General features: G+C 42.1%; 1 protein-coding gene across 3 annotated transcripts in view; it reads left to right on the top strand.

Moving 5' to 3' along the window:
* mideasb (mitotic deacetylase associated SANT domain protein b) overlaps window positions 1-19,472 on the top strand; it is a 30,032-nt gene that overhangs the window by 4,144 nt on the left and 6,416 nt on the right. For 2 of the 3 annotated variants that reach the window (XM_034857791.1, XM_034857792.1), the window contains exons 2-11: window positions 1,285-3,071; window positions 6,185-6,457; window positions 7,418-7,757; window positions 8,030-8,096; window positions 10,509-10,651; window positions 11,151-11,254; window positions 13,408-13,483; window positions 14,351-14,439; window positions 15,103-15,246; window positions 17,967-18,089. In XM_034857791.1, the coding sequence (XP_034713682.1) occupies window positions 1,542-3,071; window positions 6,185-6,457; window positions 7,418-7,757; window positions 8,030-8,096; window positions 10,509-10,651; window positions 11,151-11,254; window positions 13,408-13,483; window positions 14,351-14,439; window positions 15,103-15,246; window positions 17,967-18,089 (2,889 nt within the window). In that variant the 5' untranslated portion in view covers window positions 1,285-1,541. The remainder of the gene's footprint in view (window positions 1-1,284; window positions 3,072-6,184; window positions 6,458-7,417; window positions 7,758-8,029; window positions 8,097-10,508; window positions 10,652-11,150; window positions 11,255-13,407; window positions 13,484-14,350; window positions 14,440-15,102; window positions 15,247-17,966; window positions 18,090-19,472) is intronic. The other variant, XM_034857793.1, reaches the window with a different exon arrangement.

Here is a 19,472-nt window from a genome sequence, read left to right as displayed (position 1 = left end):
TTTGCTCATTCTGCAAAGAAATTGTGATTGTTATTTATTTATTTTCGCAGGGGATGTTTTATAAGATTTGACAGCATGGCTTTAGGCATGTGTAACATCACATGGTATTGCTGGTACACCCACACACTGTTTGTTAGCAGCATAGCATGGTCATTCAGTTTCCTCAGTCAGTGGTGCCCCTGTGCCAATGCAGGATCTGAACAGCTGCAGCTGTCTATTTAAAGAAGTGTGGGTTTTACTAGGCCACCAGAGTAAAGGGTAACTTTTATCAGTCACTTCCTAGGTTGCTCTGACATGTCCGTGTTGTAGAGATTCTAGTATTAATTTACATAATCAGCATGACAAATTGTTGCGGATTTAAGAGAAAGGACCTGAACGGTTGTCTGTTTAGGCATTTGACTGCTGCTCAAGAGCGCTGAGATTTCTGTCTCATACAGATGGAGCAAGGATGGAAATTTCAACAGAAACGGGATCTGTGTGCTTCTTGAAACTTGGCAGACTGCAGCGTGTCAAAAATCTGCTCCAAAACCTTGCCATCAGATTTTTTTGGGTGATAATCATAACGAGTTACCATGGCAATTGACAAGAAGCAAGCTATGAAAGCCTGCAAGGCCATTTTAGACTTTTCCCCCTCACAGAAATCGTGTCCTATGACTCATGCTTGCTCACTTTCAGTTGCCCTTCCTTTTTGAGTGTACAGCCACGGTTCAAAGGGCACAGGTTCCCTTTTTTCACCCCAGATGAGTCACAGTTGTACAAAGATGTTTCTATCTCGTTCATCCTGCCGTCTGTTCTGTAGTTTGGCGGGAAAGAGAGCTTCAGATGAAGTTCAGTTGATTGAACCATGTGAGGTTTTTGTTGTAAATTGGAGGCTTCAGCTATTTTCATTTTTTTCAGTGTGTGTATGTCCTCCAGTGCTAATGTTAGGGCCAGTCATCAAACATGTTGCAGTAATATCTTGTAGTGACATTTCCAGGAACCATTTATTAAGCTATCTCTACCAACTACCTTACAATAGTATTATGCAGGTCAGTTACACGTGTTATCCTGCATGCAGGAACTTATTCCTGCAATGTGAGCTTAGCGCATAATGACACCATTTAGGCTTTCCCCTCCCTTTCTCTACTCTCACACCCAATACCTTTTCAGTAGAGGTCTATTGTTGAAAAAGCAAACAGCAGGTTTTTACATGGTTGAGGCCTGGGTGATAATGAGACGCCCCCCATTGGGACCTCTTTAGCCTGTGGCTCAATGCTTGACCTCTCTCTCATTTTCTTTATGCAGGGTGTTGCCCATGAATGAGACAAACACACAGACTCCTTCAGATTTGCTCACCCCAGGCCGGTGCCCTCTGAGTGGGTCACAAAGAACTTCAAAGGGGAAGAGAAGATTATCCTGGTTGACCTTATTACTGCCAGCTCTGATGTCGATGTAGTTTTACAGCCTTATCTCACTGATATTTGGATTGGATCTATCCAAGGTATCCAGTGGGGAATTTCTAGCTGGTTTGGTTGAAAACACTCACCTGTCTCGGCTTATTCATGCCCGTCATGAGTGTACCAGCCCAGCAGAAACCCAGCGCCAAGAGAACAGGCAAACGCATAACGTTTTTCAACGATCAAAGCCTAGGGATGAAAGAGAGTTCTCAACACCCTGAGGGGTCCTACTATGTCCCAGGTGGCACCGCCTCAGACCCCGGACAGAGCGAGGCTGCAAGAACTGTGACTTCCAATCCAGAGGCCCCTCACATGTACCTCAACTCTGTCATCTTCAGCCCAGATAAGGGTGACCAGAGCAGGGGTCATTATCAGCAGACTGTGCCTATGAAATGGGCCCACCAGGAGCCCAGTCAACAGCAGCCATCTCTGTCCCAGCAGCACAGAGCTGCTTCCTGGAATACCATGACTAACTGGGGACAAAACTTTGTTAATTACATCGGAGGAGTTAATGTACCAGACTCAAGGACCCAGAATGCATTTGTGAAATCGATGCATGAGACTTCTGGCTTACAGCCACATCAGCAGCCCCCCACCAGAGCTGCAGACAAGCAGCCTCTGGGGCCTAACCCTGCAGTTGAAGTGTACAGCGATGCTGTTAAGGCTCGAGGACTGGATTGGGATCAGCAGGAGCAGTCCCGGGCCTTTCAGGAGACCTTGAAACCCGGGGCGCTGAACACCCAACAGCACAGCACATCCCAAACAGGAGGAAGCTCGGTCTTGCAGCCCTTCCAATTGGCCTTTGGTCAGCCCAAGCAGCACCTGCCAGCGTACTACCAGACCTTTCAAGGCAACAGGACAACCCTACCTAACCCACCAAACTACTCAACACAAGCAAAACCCCCACACCAGTTGCAGCAGAAGCAAGAGCAAATCCAACGCCATCAGCAACAACATCACATAATCCAGCAGCAAATTCAGCAGCAGCACCATCAACAAATGCAGCAGCAACAAATCCTTCAGCATCAACAGCATGTACAGCAACAGCTTCAGCAACAAGTACAGCACGAGCAGCAACAACAAAAGCTACAACAACAGCAGCAGCAGCTTCAAATTCAGCAGCAAATGCAACATCAGCAGTTGCAACAACAAAACCCTCATGTGCTTGACTATTACCCCGGTGCACAAAATGCCCACCCCCACCCGCATCCACAGCCTGTGGTGGTACACTCCCAGGAGTCCTGTGCTCCAGCTGCCCCAAAGGTCCAGGAACCAATTATCCAGGACATCACCCCAGAACCCCAGCAGCCTTCAGATCCCCTGCTGCCCCCACTCCAGTCCGAGCCCCTGTCCCAGTCCCAACCCCAGACACTATCCCAAACGCAGCTCCGCAGATCACGCCGGCTCTCAAAGGAAGGCGGCGCGCCGTCCGACAACCCTTTCCTCTCTGTCTCTTCCGACCAGGCTTCCCCGGGGCCGCAGGGCTCCCAGAACGGGGGCCTTGACATCCAGGCAGCCCCAACAGGCGTCATCCAGAGCACGCGGAGAAAACGCAGGGTCTCCCAGGAGGTCAACCTGGAGACCCTCGCTCAGAAGGCCTCTGAAATGGAGTCTCTACCATCACATGTTTTAAAGGTAAGTGCTCAGTTTTATGACACTGTCAAAGTGGTCGACCGTTCTTTGACTCTTGCTCTCTTTTGGTTTCTTTTTACTTTGCGTAACTCAACGCTGAGTGGCTCAATATATATATTTATTTTAAATAGTCATTGCGATATCAACTAACCAAGGCTGCATCCTATCCTATCAAAAGACACACTTGGTAAAAAACTGCAATACATTTTTTTTTTGTAGTAAAGCCTTTTATGTTCAATTTTAAAATTCTATCTTCAATTTGTTCAATAAAACAACGTAAATGATATCCTTTCATTTGTTTTCAATTCAACAAGCTATTCTGTGTATCTTAGCAGAACACTGAAAGCAGCGGAAGGGCAGAACTGAGTACACTGTTTATGTATTGCAAGTAATTATCATTATCGCAATAATCGATAACCTTGGCGCATATTTTCCTCATATCGTGCAGCCTTTGAAGGGATTGTGTATTCGGGTTGTCCATAATGTATCTGAAACGCCTCGAGGGAGTCTCTTCAAATTTTGCACAAACGTTAATTTGTACTTAAGGATGAACTAATTGGAATTTGATGTTCAAAGCTCAGCCTGCCTTGCTGTGACCTCACAACACATTTTAGATTATAACTCAATTATTCATACGCTAATTATGGCCACATTTTACTCAAATGTCTCATAGGAGAAAACACTGGAGTGATGACATTTTATATCCAAAAGGTCAAAGGTCAACCTCACTGTGACGTCGTAATGTTCTGTAAAACCCTTTTCTAGCCTTTTCACAACACCATGCAACAGGAATAGGGGAGATTGCGACATTTTTCCACATTTGACTTGGTGAAGCTAATCTTGGGTGTCCACCTTGAAACTGGTATCTGTGCTGCTGAGTGAGTAAAAAAAAATATTGTGTGAAGCATCCACATTTTAGTATTTGTAGCTTCTTTGCAGCAACATCCATATTTGAAGCATTGTCTACTGTCAAAGCTAAAACTTTCTATTTTTATCAGAATCAGCTTTAACGGTCACGGTTAAACGGTAAACACACACACAAGGAATTTGACTCTTGTCTTTGTTGACAGTCAATGTAGTGATAACTTTAATGTCATCAAAACATTCACTTATTCCCTTTTTTATTTAATTCCTGTCAAAGCCTTCACCACAAATATTATACGAGCCTGGACGGACGTGGATGTAAACTGCAAGCTGACATTTTTGCAAAAGCCTATAACCGCGAGGCAGTAACTCTAGTTTCTTATCTTTTCTGTTTTCCTTGTTCTTTGTGTTTCTTCGCTGGTGTTGGGCTGACTGTTCTAAACCCTATGATCACATATCAGTTTAATATCTAAGGCTGTAAGCCTTAATTGTGGATGTCTCGGCGAGAGCTAAAAATCTATTTTTCTAGTGATATCCCGGGGTATAATTGCAGTGGGATTTTAGCTCCCTGAACAAGAGCGGGAACTGGAACAAACATGCAAGCTGTGCCAAAACTTGTGTTTGTGATTAACATGTTGCTGGAAGAGATGCTGAATTTAATCAACGCCCAACAAAGTTTACACCACAGAACTGGGCCACTGGGCTCTGCCTTGAGAGGAAAACCTGTAACTAAAACAAGACCTTGCATTGTGAATTTTGTCACAAGGTAAATATATACTTCACAAATATGTGCTTTTCAGCTCACACTAGATGAATCAATAAAGTCGTACACTTATCTGTGTTTATGTGCTGAATATCTTGATTGTGCAACAAGTTCTGTTGCTAAACAGCACTGAGTCATTATGTCTGCAGTTCAGTATGGCTGTGCCCTGGATTCACCTCACGGGTAGCTGATCATACAGACAGTGTGTTTGGTTACATGCCTGCACACCTCCCCCCGTCCCATCAAAGGAGAGAAACTCCAGCCTGGTCTCGACTGCCCTCCCCCCTCTGTACAGGGAGGGGTGCAGGGTTGCCCTGCCTGCAGTGCTCAGCAGAATATCTCTCCACCACTGTGGCGTAGGGGCTGGAGTTTTCCTACCGCAATAATGAACACAGATCCAGCGTAGCCACACTGCTGCATGCCTCCCTGTCCATGAAGAAGCCCTGGTGGTTTAGATGGCTTTAAAGTTGCACACACTCATTATGGTTTCTCAAAGAAAAAATGTGTAGAATTCTTTTAGGGACGGTTCCTTCGGCATGTATCTAAAGTCTGTCACTTAAGTGCTGCACCTAACAGTACTGTATTAAGGTGCAGAAGTACAAAATTCTTGTTTGGTAACTAAGGCTTTTATTGAAACATCCAAGGTCATATTTTAAATTCCATTGTCTCTTTTTTTTTTTTTTTTTTATTCTTAACAGCAGTTCATTGTTTGTGTTTGGATTCTGTCCCTTAGAAATACATCCCAGGCTAGTTCAATGCTGTATTGACCCACCTTTAACATTCCATTTAAGCATTGACTTAAGTTTAATTTTTTATTTGTTTTTGTGCGAGGTAAGGAACACGGTTTCAGGGTTCCCCATTTACTGGTTTGGTAATAATTTGGCAGGCTGCCCTGGTACATTTCTGTTTAATATTCAATGTGCTGGTGCTAAGCTACAATTACTTACCTAAGTGATTCTTCTTAGCAGCTGTTGCGTAGTGCTCTGTATCCACTACACAAGTTGGTGTGTTTGAAAACCTGAAATATTTAATGTGATGAGCTTTTAAGAAGCTGCAATTTTAAGTATCGCAAGCAATACCAGGGGGCAACTTCTTTTGTCTTTGATTTTTGCTTCAAATCAGTCTTTTTATTTTTATTTTTTTTTTATCTATCAAAGCAAGCCAGCATGATGAGTTGTTGTTTTGTCAGACCAATAGTCCAAAACCCAAGGTATTCAGTTTTAAATAATAGAAAGCAGCACACATTTACATTTCAGGGGATAGAACTAGGTGAATTTTCAAATCAAATTTGCTGCCGATAAATGTTCTATGCATCGACTTAATAATTAATCAGTTGAAACTTTGGTGGTTTCCGCTGTGTTTACTGTATAGAACTTTTGCAAAGTGCATTTAATGCATTTGCATATCCTCTTGAATTTTTTTTAAATTAAGGAGAAATCAACTAATAAGTCGCATTGTAACCTTTTTCCTCGTTCACTGTCTTTCTCAGGAGCCCCACAGGCCGTGGAGTCCCTCTGAAACAGGGGGTCTGAACGCCAAGCGGCCTCGAGACGACAGCCTCCTTCCGCTTGTCATCCCTGTGTCTGTTCCAGTGCGAAGGCAGGAACCCTACTCTATCTCAAGAGATGAAGCAGCCCTGGCCTCCAACTGGCCCCCCAGGCCTTTAAACCCCCAGGACCTCGGCTGTGCCGACCACAAGCCCTCAGTCATCGTCACCCGGAGACGCTCACTCAGGAACTCCTTGTCGGAGAGCTCAGAGCAGGTACATGCTTACATCGTGATGCTTTTGTTTTCGTCACTGTTGTGTAGTTAGTGTACTTTAATGGCATTTTTAATGAGTACATGTTTGTATTTTTTTTTTCATACATTATTGGTTATCTGTCAGAATTGGTGTTTTTTGGTGGTAAAGTAGTAGGTTGGTTATCCACTGTCTTCCTTCCTCTGTTTTCAGTCTGGCTAAACTCTGGCTATTAGTCCTTGCATTAATGCCAACACAACACTCCCATCCCCCCATCATGCTCCATATCTCCCCCGACCCCATTCTAGTCTTCCACACTTTTCTCCCTTTCCCTGTTTTATTTGGGGTGGGGTGGATTTAGTGAACTGAATGCCCTGTCCCAGATCAGGCAGATTATCAGGGTTTAGCACTGCCATGCTGTACATTATGTACCATACAGTTGAGGGTTGGGGTGCCTTGTGGTGCGTTCTATTTGAACATGGAAGTTGGAATTTACAAATTCCCAGTTGGAAATTTCAACTGGAATTCCCCCTGAAGTTTAATTTGGGGCTCGGAAAGTCGGAGAACCTCAAAATCCAACGTGTCTGCTCTATGCATCAACAGTAGTGAAAGCTGTAGTAATATACTGTTTTTTAGCACATCTGTTGTATTTGCGTCTCATTAAATTAGTTGTACACACAGCACTGTCCAAAATGTTGCTATGGTGATTGTATGAAACAAAATGCAGCATAATGCGTTTTTATCAACTTGATTCCAAACAATGGCTAACCTGGCAAGAGCAAACCCCACTGTGAAATAATGGTTATTTGGAGTCGGAAAATGAATGCAGCATTGTTCTTCTCTTTAGGATTTCTCAGGATAAATGCGCAATGCTAAATGAGCGTGCATGCGTATCTATTGTTCAGTTGTGTCTGTGTGTGTTCTTGCGCGTTACACAATGCACCGTGATAAATCTACCTCGAAAAATGATTTTTCCCTCACCAGAATGGAAGAACTGAGGCGGAGAAGGACGATGACGGCAAAAAGTGTAAACGGCGTCCCCGGCCCGAGCCTCTTTTCATCCCACCGCCTAAACCTGGTTTATTCATCGCCCCGCCTGTCTACTCCAGCATCACACCCTACCAGAGCCACCTACGTTCCCCAGTTCGCCTCACCGAGAACCCCCTCTCCATTCCCCCCTACACGCCTCCGCCAATCCTCAGCCCTGTCCGTGAGGGCTCTGGCCTCTACTTCTCCACTTTCCTGTCGTCTGCTGCGGCCAGCAGCCAGGGCCTGCCACCTCCTGCGACACCCAAGTCAGCAACACGCAGCCTATTGCGTTCCAGTAAGTTAAAAAAAAAAATCCACAAGACCCCCCTGTATTATCAGCAGGACATCTAAACTGAAAGAATTCAAACATGAAGCTCTTAACACGTGTAATAAGCATTTGGCAATGATTTCCCATAAACAATCTAATATCATACTATGAATGATTTTTAAGTGAATTAGGATAGTTGCTGTAAAAATATTAGATTCAAGCCTGACTAATTTGTGCTTTAGATATAAACTCCTGTGATTCCATCACTGAGTGGGTTTTATGTTTTGCTGCTCTTTTAGACAGCTGCGACATCACACCACCGGTTCTGTCTGCGATGGGCGAGGCCACGCCAGTCAGCATAGAGCCGTGAGTATTACGTCCCCCTTAACATCCCCACTTCACATCTTCCACTGTGGAACAGTTTTTTGGGGTTTGTGTGTCATATTGCACAGGCGCTCAAAGCAGAGCATGCTTTACCAAAGCTGGAGTAGTAGCTCTGCAGTCAATTATTCAAACCTCAAACACTGGGCTCAATCATGAAATGTCTTGAAAGAGAACACAGACTTCTTGAAATACTAAGACCCGTCCTTTAAGGAGGCGCTCCTCTCCGCCACTGTTACCACTGGAATCTTTTGCCCTGTCATGCAAAGCTAGCCTTAGCAGCAGCGATCGCCTTCTCATCTGACTTTGGAGTCTAAAGTCCCTCTCAATAAAAGTGCATCCTGTCATAACAGCTCCGTAGTAACTGTCAAATAAAAGCCTTAAAACCTTTTTGAAAAGTAGTGTCAGTAAGTACGTCAGAGGCCTGTGCTCTTTAACATACATGCACAGAGAATGTAGTTTTGGTTATATAATAATGTAATGTATTCTTTATTAATCCTGCAAGCAGAAATTACATTGTTTGCACTCTGTTGTTATTACACACAGGCCTGAATTACACACACATGCTCAACACCTATACATGCATTAAATGGAGAGATGTCAGAGAGAGGGGGCTGCCCAGGGAAAGGCGCCCCAAGCAGTTGGGGGTTTGGTGCCTTGCTCAAGAGCACCTTGGCAGTACTCAGGAGGTGGACTGGAAGCTGGAGAGGTGCCCCCGTACTTTGGTCCCTTTTATGGGGACTTGAACCAACCACCCTCCGGGTTCACTCCCAGTCCGTATCTGGAGTTTAGCAGTATATCATATGTGGCTTTTGTTAACATTTAAAGTTGCAATCCTTAAGATTTCAGTGGTGGTTAATTTGGGAACACCTGTGGTTACCTTGGTTAGTGCCGTTTAATACAGCCACAAACGCGGGACGAGCGGCTACTTTTTCAGAAATACAGACGCTGTTAGTGTTTGCAGTGCAACTATACAGACCCACGTTGTTTAATAAAGAAGTCAGTAATGACAATCTGATACGTGTTACACTGCTGAGGAGGAAATGGAAAAAAAAATGTATGTTTGTTTTGTAGATGGATTTTTGATAACGGTTTGTGGTTAGTCCTAACACGTCTGTTACCTGTGGCTGCTTCATGTTGAATATGATTAATGGGAAGCAGCGGCAGAAGGACGTTCTGTTTGCATGAGCAGTAACTTAATACAGCCCGGACATTGGGGAAAAAGAGTAAACAGCGATTACTGTTATCGGTGAGATACAATTACTCTGCATTACATGCTGCGTGGTCTCCCTGTGAATCCCTCGTACTTGCGTCGGTAGGCGCTTTGACAATAACAATATTGACAACATTTAGAGGCCATTGCTGAATTTAAATACATATGGATACAAAATGAAATACATAAACATGCTGATCATAAATGGTATCAGATATTGGGGTTGGTTTCATGAAAAAAAAAAGCTTCAAACTAGCAAGGTATCAACAGTGGATGTAAACAACTTGAACCAAAAAAGACTTTTAGTAGAGCACGGCCAACAGCCAAGTTGCTCCATACTGTCGATCAGGCATTCTTTTTTGTAGTTTATTTTTTTGTAGTTCCAACAACAGTTGCAGTTGACCGGTGTCAGCTGCTGAGTTAGTCAGGGACGAGGCAGTGAGGCTTCCCATTAATCATGTTTTCAGCTGGGCCGGTTGCACTCCTAAACACACTAGAGCCGTCGCAGTTCAACTTTTAGCAGCCCACCTTCCATGGGGGAGGATGCCATAATACACACACACACACGCACATACACACACACACACTCAACTGGAAATACTGCAGGCCTACTGGAAATGCAGGGGTGGGAGGGGGCATGCTGGAACAGGATTGTCTGTTAATGTAAATCAACATGATTTTCACAACTATTGCACTGAGTTATCTGGTTTCAGTTTACATCTCGGCCCATAGAGATAGAGATACATGCATTTTGAGTCTGTTTTCCAACTTGAATACAACCTTTTTCCCACATCAGAATGAGGATCCATTTACCTTCAGTTCAGTGAATTCAAGAAGTGCACTCTGTTTCAAATACAAATTTTGAAAGGAATTTGCATTTTATTCACTATGCTGAGAGAAAAAAAGAGAATCTGGAATTCAAAACAGTGCAAGGATTGCAGTTCTCAGAGCCACAGTGCCTCAACAATCTCCCTGTGACTATTTAAAGATCACGGCAGAAAGAAAAGCCAAGAAATCCAAATGTGATTTCAGAAATGAAACGCACTTTTCTCTGAAGAGAAATGTGTTATTGATATATGATGTCTTGACTGAAATATTTAGTGATTAACAGCAAAGGCGCTTGATAGATTTTTGAATGGTTAAAGTTCAAGGCCCTGTCGCTCACACTGATGTCCTGTTCCCAGACGGATAAATATTGGGTCGCGGTACCAGGCCGAGGTGCCAGAGCTAAGGCAGCGGGCAGCTGTCGAGCTGGATCATCATCGAGCTGAGCTGGTCTGGGCTCCGCTCAATGAACTGGAGGAAAAACCTGACTTCAAGCAGAAAGGTAAAACACAGGATAGAATAATCAGGAACTGACCGACTTTCTTTCTTTTTTTCTTAAAAAACGAATTAGTATGTATTGAGTCATTTCCTTGTTTGTGGATAACAGAAGGCCCTTTGTCATCACCTTAAAGAGAGTGTGTTCAATTACTCGCCCTAAAGCTGTTTCAACCTTAATATGTCTCCAGCAGCAAATTGCTTTTTAATGTTTGCAATATTACATTTGGACGCTCGCATTTTCATTGAGAAGCTGCAGGCAGTTTTAACTTTTCGAGTATGTGAGGCAATTTAATATGATAAAACAGACCTAACACTGTGGGGAGGTTTGTTTTTTTGACTTGGAGCAGTGCTGAACCTGCATAATTAAACAACAACACATGGTTCACATTTTAATCAATTATCTTCTAATTACAGGTGTTTAATGTTCATTCTCTAACTAACGAGAAGAAAATATCGTCGCTACTGTTTGCAAAAATAATAATCCTTTTTTTCCTGTCTTTCAGTGGAAGACCTCATGCACCTGGCCTGCTCCAGTGCTTTGTGTGGAGGAGGCACCAACCAGGAGTTAGCCCATCATTGTCTGTACGAGTGCAAAGGGGACATAATGGTGAGCAAAACAGAACAATCCACAAGGCACCGACTTCTATTATCGAATAGAACAGAATAGAAACCCGACCGACAGCTGGGTTCCGCACTGTTCAGACAAAAGTCCGGTTCTAACTCCTGTGAGCACACCAACCTGTGTTACCCTTAAAGACTGACTTTGACATTTGAAAAATGACTTGAAGGCCCCAAAAACTTTATTTTCTCTGATTAATGGGATCTTGTATAAACACAGTATTTTCTGCCAAAGTCGGACAACAATTGGGGTTATTTGATATTAGAGAAAAAGCTGTGTCTGTGTTTTCCTCCATGTTCTTCTCAATGGTTTGAAGTGAGAAGGGCTCAGTTGGAGAAAAGAAGGAAGTACACGTACTTGGGGGGAGGGAGGGGGGGGAGAGCCTCCAAATTATTGTTCAATTTTAATTAATTTTTTCAAAAATGAAAATGACTTAGGCCTACTGGCCTATATGTAAGAGGAAGCCATCCAAAGATACAGTTTATCATAAGGATTCACTGTGCCACATGTATGTTTAACATTAAAAGATGAATAATAAATCATGGCACAATTATTTTAATAACATTCCTGTCGTGAATGGAAGAAATTGTAAAGCCTCATGCACATAATTATTATTATTATAGTATTATTATTATGACCAGTCATTGTTAGTTCACAAAAGCAGATTACAGCAGATTGTTTGTAAGCACTTAAGTAACAGGGTTATTAATAACCTGGCTTCTTCATGTTTTTATTCATGTAAACAAGAAACCTGGTTCCCTTAGTTGGGGTTAGGGAATACTTAAATCTGAATAAGGCAGCTTTATTCTGCAGGTAAAACCTGATTTCTTGTTACTGTAAACCCTTAACGATGTTCCTTTTAGGGTTTTCATATTTGTGCATAAGTGCTCCTAGATAGTAGCATTGTGACTTTATTCATTATTCATAGTGGTGCGTCCTTGTATCCATAATTATTAAATCCAACCAGGACTGAAACGTGTCGAAGCGTAGCTTCAAATCTCTCTAATGCACTGAAAGTATGCCAGGCTTAGTTGTCGGACAAGCTGAATGCAAACTTTAAAGTAATCAGGTTGTTGCAATGCACGTACGTGTGTCCTCCGACTTCCTGCCCTAACCTGATATCTTCCACTAACCCTGTTTCTTGTGTGCATGCAACAGTAGTGATTGAATGCTTTTATCTTCGCTTTCAATGATTTCTGAACGGATATGACTGATCTGTTGCTATGTACTGAAAGTGGTGTGGTGGCCTGAGATGACTGAGAGAGTGAAACGATTTGGTTGTATAGCACGAGCTGAAGGGATGCCAATATGTAGAGAAAAAGAGGCTTTAGGAAACTATAATGGGTATTTCTCTTTAGCTGTTGCTATTTTTTACATTTTGTAGACCGGAAGATTATTAGATTTTTCAGAAAGAATAACCATCATATTAACCGATGATGATGATGATGATGATGAAAATAATCGTCATTTGCAGCCCTAGCTAAGTGGTACTGTGTTCTAGCCATGTGGTGGTGCAATTTAAGCAATCAGACAAAATCTCTAAATCCTTAATATGCCTGCTGGAAGGTTGGAAAAAGTCACACATTTTTACGAGCTTACAATGCCTCATTGTGTTACCAAGAAAATCTGACTGGTCAGATGGGTGCTCCACCTATACTGCAGCAACAATGCAACCTGTGTCTCACACTGTACCTATGGCATCACCACCAGACCACTAATAACATCAGGGATCTTCATCAGGGCCGAGTGCAGCTTGCAGCGCACACATCCACTGTCCATTCTTGACCTGGAGTAAAAAGCGCTATTTCATCACATTGCTGTGCTCAAATAAAACACACTTTAATAAAAAAATCTGCCGCTTTACTGATTACATTTAACAAAAAAACATTACATGTTGTTTGTGTTAATGATGCCAAATTGTGGTCACAATGTTATTGCATCTCAGAATAGCCGTGCTACATGGGACCAGCTTGTGTCTTATGATGTTAATAATTAGGGCTGGCTGATTAGGACTAACAGTTATTTTCATAATCGATCCGCCAGTTTTCTTCTGGATTGATCAATTAAACATTTTGTGTTTCAACTGGTGAACACCTAAAGGTTCCCTTTCCAGCATTGTTCACATGTTGTTTGTTTCTCAGGCTGCTCTGTCCCTCCTGCTGCTGAGGAATCCAATTTTCCCCAAGTCTCATCCTATAGCGAACTACCACTACTCCGGTAAGTCACATACAAATTTATTCTGTATTTATGGTTTATTATATAATCTTTATGTTTTTAGGTCATGAGTTGTTTGACAGAAAGTCATCTATTTGGGTCATTGATAAATTGTTTTTGTCATTCTTCAGCTTCTCAGTTGTGAGGATTTTCTGTTTTTCTTTTTCTTAAGTGATTATAAACTGATCATATTTTGATTTTGGACTGTTGAGTGGACAAAACAAATTTGAAGATATCAGCTGTCATTTCCTGGACAAAACAATTCATTGATAATTGGGAAAATAGCAATAGGTCAGTTAATAGAGAGCATAATCCACAGTCACAGAAAGTTGACTTAATTTATTATGATGTAATTGTCATAAGTTCCTGGCGGCAAACATTTTCCTTGGGACATTTTTGCCTTATCTGATAAACCACACCCAGCTGGCATTCAAATGCTCAAAACAAACTCTCATAATTAGTTTTAAAATCCTGATTTAAGCTGAGGTGTATTCTGGACATGGGAGTGTTATGGTCCATAGTAATGGGAGTGTCAACAACCATTTTCTTCCAACCTTTTCTTTTAACCGTCTATCAGGGACTTTGGAAACTGCAGCAGTGAGACTGTCCGGGTCGTGGTGGGGGGGGGGAGTGGATGACTGTGGAGGATTGTCAGGGTCAACAGCATGGGGGAAGGAGAGGAGTAGGGAGGGGGTTTACAGCATGTGGCTAATCCCAAACATAAAACAGGAGATCCTTTGTGTGGGTGTGTGGGTGGGTGGGATTAACTTTGTCAGGATCTGTATTTATTCAGAATATAGTCTGGAAGCAGATACTTGCTGAGTGTTTTTAAACTGCTGCATCCCTCTCTTTTTAAATGTCTCCCCCCAGGATCAGACAGCTGGACCACAGCGGAGAGACGCCAGTTCAACAAAGGCATCGCTGAATACAAGAAGGACTTCTTCATGGTACAGAAACAGGTAAGTTGTGGTTTTAAACACAAGAATGGGAAAATAGAAACTCTTCAGTTTAGTGTAGGCCGCACATGATAAACCTTCACCAAAACAACTGTGCTAGCACAATATTTTTCCTGAGAATGGGTGGATGGGGAAAAGGAAATCCAGTCACTCTGGAACAATGTTTCCTTCTGGTTTAATCTTTTGCAAAGTCTGTCAATTATTGTTTTTCCCACAGGAATGCAAAACTATTCAATTTTAACCACCTCAGTGATCAGGAAGGAGGCCAAATTATGTACAGTGACCAAACTACCTCTGACTTTAAAATTAGATTTGTGAATGTGCTTTAGGCTTTTGTTGTTGTCTTTGCAATAGCGAGTAGCTGCAAAAAACAAATCTCCTTTATTTTATTATCTAAAAGAGGACATTTATTCGTCAGGGCTATGGAAAAAAAAACAGAAAACAATAAAAATATACTGAATAAAAACAGACGATGCATATAAAAGCTGCACATCATCTGAGGTTGCTCTGTTTGACTCCACACTAGCACAAGTAGGTGTTTTATCAACTCAGCAGCTTTAAAAATTATTGCATGTGTTGACATTTGTATGTTGTGATTTTTTTAAATGTACATTTAAAAAACAACAACAGAGAAAACAAAATGTCTGTGTGTGTCTTTGTTCACAGGTAAACACTAAGTCAGTGGCGCAGTGTGTAGAGTTTTACTACACGTACAAGAAACATGTAAAGATCGGGCGCAACGGGACGCTCATCTACGGCGAGGCGGAGCCGCTTGAGAGCAAGACCGCTGAGGAGGAGACGGATCACAAGGTTAGTCAGTGCATGTGCGTGCACAGCAGGAACCAGGGTATAGTCTTACCCCGGTTCAGTGAATAACCAGGTTAGGCCAGTTCTCCCTGTACACATGAATGGGGAGAATGACTGGAGTAACGCCACCTCCGGTACAGTAGGTGGCGCTCTGCCAACGCATGCAGCTTTTTCTTCCGTTTGACCTATGTCAACATCGCACAGACCAGCAACTAAATTAGTCAAATGTACGACTTCACACACTCTTGTCACAGCGTAGGAAAGCACAGTGTTCTCACCAGATGACTGACAACGTTGTTTGGCTCATTATCCGTTATCAATCTGTTACATCTGTTACCCGCCGCTGATTCGGCCAACGCTGTTTTGTTGTGTTACAGCAACGATTTGTATTATTTCCGTGTCAAAAAAACCTCCAGAGGGGCGCCTGGGTAGCCCACATGGTAGAGCGCGCACCCAAATACAGAGGCTCAGTCCTTTGCTGCATGTCATTCCCCCTCATTATGTCCTTTCATGGCTAAGCTGTCCTGTCATAAATAAAGGCCTACAATAAAATACTTTGTATATCCACGTGATACATTGTCAAAGGGGGACAAGCAGGTCAAACGTTGCCCAGAAAAATCCCTCACACTGTTTACCCTGCAATAATGTTTTAAGTTTAATAGTAGTCTAGTACTGAAACATCGCCTACTAAAACAAATAAACTCCTAAAATGCCAAAACAAAATAAAACAACTCCAGCAAAGTGGGGAGTTAGGAGCGTGTCCAGACGTTTAAAGGCCCTGACGCACCAACACGGTTATCGGCTGTCGGACAGCCTGGCGGGCTCGGTGAATCGAGTCTGTTCGGTGTGTTCCGTGCCGGCGTCAGTCAGAGGAGCCGTCGGCCTCCATTTCGGCCGATTTGACTTGTTGATTCGGACAGCGGGCAGTCGGACTGAATGATTAATCCGATAGGTGGAGGGCTAGCCCTTGACTAGTGAGTCAGTGCGAGAGCCCGAGAGCGGACAGTATCTTCTTATTACTAGCCATTTTATTTTCTACCGTTCAGCTACTAATGACGACAACGATCCTTCTTGACTACTACTACGTATTACATCTCGCGCTCGCGTAGAATATACGCTCAAGTTGGCGTCACTTGGGTGTGTTCCGAGGCACTTTTTTGAGAGACGGGAGCCGACTGATCAGTCCGACTTCCTGTTCTGCCGACCATCGGCCGGCGGGTTGGTGTGTCCGAGCCTTTACCCAATCTTAACATAGGTTTACGGTAGCTGTGGTGTCACGTGCGAGTATAACCAAAGCTTTACTCTGGTTAAGGTGTATACATGCAGGACTACTCCGGTTACTAAAAGAAATCTCTAGGTCTGTTAACCGGGTTATGAGAACTCCAATTTGATCCCGGGTAACATGAGTGACGTGTCATGTTTAAAACCTCTAACAGATGTGTCTTGTTGCTAATGTATAGACATAAGCTAAAATGTCTTTTTGGAGAAGCAAGGCCCTGACATTAAGCAGAACAAACCTGTTACAAACGTCTGTACCTCAGGAAAAACAATGGCATACAAAATATTAATATGAAATGATTGTCCTGAAAGCAGTTTACAAGCTATTGCAAAAGGGGTTTCAGGATCAGGCGTATGACTGCAGGGTGATCTGATTAAACATGGAACAGCAGAGGTGTAATTTAGATGTGAAACTGCAGTATGTCGGTTCAGAAATAGCACAGCCAGGGATATCTACGTTGACCACTTGATTCTTAAAATAAAGTGTGCAAACGGCTGCAGCTCACTCCCGCTATGTCACCACAGTGCCCTCAGCAGTAACATTACAGGTTGGGTGGTTGGCATGGTGACTGTGCAATGCTAAATATAATGTGACTGTTTTTATATAGCGCTTTTCTAGTCTTGACGACTACTCAAAGTGCTTTTACATAGTACAGGAACCCTTTTCCCACACACAAACGCACACACTGTGGCTGAGGCTGCCATACAAGGGGCAAACCTGCTCATCAGATAAACACTCGTATTACACGCTGAAATATGCAGCATCATATCCGCTACATCAGCCACATGCATACATCAGCTACATGCATAAATCAGCTACATGCATAAATCAGCTACATGCATAAATCAGCTACATGCATACATTAGGTACATGCATACTTCAGCTACATGCATACATCAGCTACATGCATACTTCAGCTACATGCATACATCAGCTACATGCATACATTAGCTACATGCATACATCAGCTACATGCATACATTAGCTACATGAATACATTAGCTACATGCATACATTAGCTACATGCATTCAGCCCTATGCATGGAAACATAGGGCTGCAACTAACGGTTATTTTCATTGTTGATTTAATTGGCTGATAATTTTCAGGATTAATCAATTAGGTGTTTAATCTATAAAATGGCAGTTTTTTTCCAAAATTCAGAACAATGTCCTCAAATGTCTTGTTTTGTCCACAAATCAAAGATATTCACTTTACTGTCGGAGAGAAGAAACTAGAAAATAAATTATTTAAGCCGATAAATCCATTATTAAAATAGTTGGCGATTAAATTAAAAGTTGACAACTGATCCATTAATGGATTGATCTTTGCAGCTCTAATGGAAGCTAAGTTTCAAGAGATGCAGTTTGACACTTCTCATGTAATATCACGCCACTGCAGTAAGTATACGTCCTTATGTCTTACACTTGTCTTCTTTGGGGCCAGCAGGGCTCTCACAGATTGGAGCCACAGAGGGAGGAGGACAGCAGGAAATGGGAAGGGTCAGCTGACAGGAAACAGGATGTCGGCCCCACCAGGGTGACACACCCGCTGCAGGCCGCTGAGAATGTGAGTGTGAAATTAATTCCGAGCTCTGCGTGGTAAAGGATTGTATGATACAACACAGTAGATCACATGATGAATGGTCATCCCACGTGAAGAGTGCAGTGCATCTTTGTCCTCAACGCTAACACAAAAAAGGTCAAAGGATATGATTTCATTCTGTAAATCATAACATCGCTGCTTTTTTAAACTTTCCGACATGATGCAACTCCCTGTGTGTAACCATTGTCATGGGCAGGGACATTTATCTGTTTTTGTCTGGGATCAGTTTGCTTTGAACCCTTATTTTGCTTCTTGGATTTACAGCTAAGGAAGTGTCTTCTAAAGGAAATATGTATGTTATTGAAATATTTGACTGTATTGGCCTCATGTTTAAAATTACTCGCCTTTTTCCAACATCCCTTATGGAAAAACTCTCTTTCAGACTTGTCCCGTTGAGGATAAAGTTCCCCCGGAGATACTGGGAGTTTAAGGATTACTTCTTTTATGAATCACATACTCACACAGACTCTCCTGTCAGGCTCTTGGAACTAATTGCAACGACTTTCTCTCCCTGTTAGCGTTTTTCAAACGGTCTTGTTTTTTAGAACTCTTCATCATGCCATTCTGTGACAGTGGTACTTCTTAGCAGCTTGACATATTATTTGGTTCCTAGTCTGTTTCTGTGTTAAAGATTATAGTAAAGTAAATCTGAATTTCCTCTGTGGCACCACAACACGTTACACTTGCCATCACAAACTCTTTAGACTTTAGAATGTGTTTATTTGAACATAAAAAAAACTAAAAAAACAACAACATTAAAATAAAAGATTTATATACATGCATTCCTGCATACATATATAATTAAAATGACATAAATAAGGTCATGTACTTTTTAGCACAGTTTTTCAATATTGAAAGTCATTCAAACGCAACAAAAATGTTTCATGTTCAAAAGGAGTAGGAAGAAGTTGATAAGCAACTTATCAAGTCCGATCCCCTTTCTCTACTTTTATCCTTTAGTAAATCTTATTCTTCAGTTATTTACATATTATTATTTACACATCATAGACACAGATGCATACATACACAAACACTTATAAACCCTAATACATCCTTTCTTCTACTTTCTATACCATCTATAGCAGATTACATAACACAGCTATACTAGACTTAGTATATAGACATGCTAGTATGTAGATACACTAGCATATGGACACACCAGCATATAAACATACCAGTATATAGACGTATCGGTATATAAGTATATTAATATATAGACATACAAGCATATAAATGCCAAGAAACCATACAGTCTACTACAATACCATAACTTTAAGTCCTTTTCGTATCCCTTTAATATATTAATTTTAAATAATCTCTTGAAATTGCTCATTGTTATAGATGATT

This window comes from Etheostoma cragini, chromosome 20 (assembly GCF_013103735.1).
Source record: "Etheostoma cragini isolate CJK2018 chromosome 20, CSU_Ecrag_1.0, whole genome shotgun sequence".
Classification (NCBI taxonomy): Eukaryota; Metazoa; Chordata; class Actinopteri; order Perciformes; family Percidae; genus Etheostoma; species Etheostoma cragini.
This window is presented reverse-complemented; position numbering and strand designations above follow the sequence as displayed.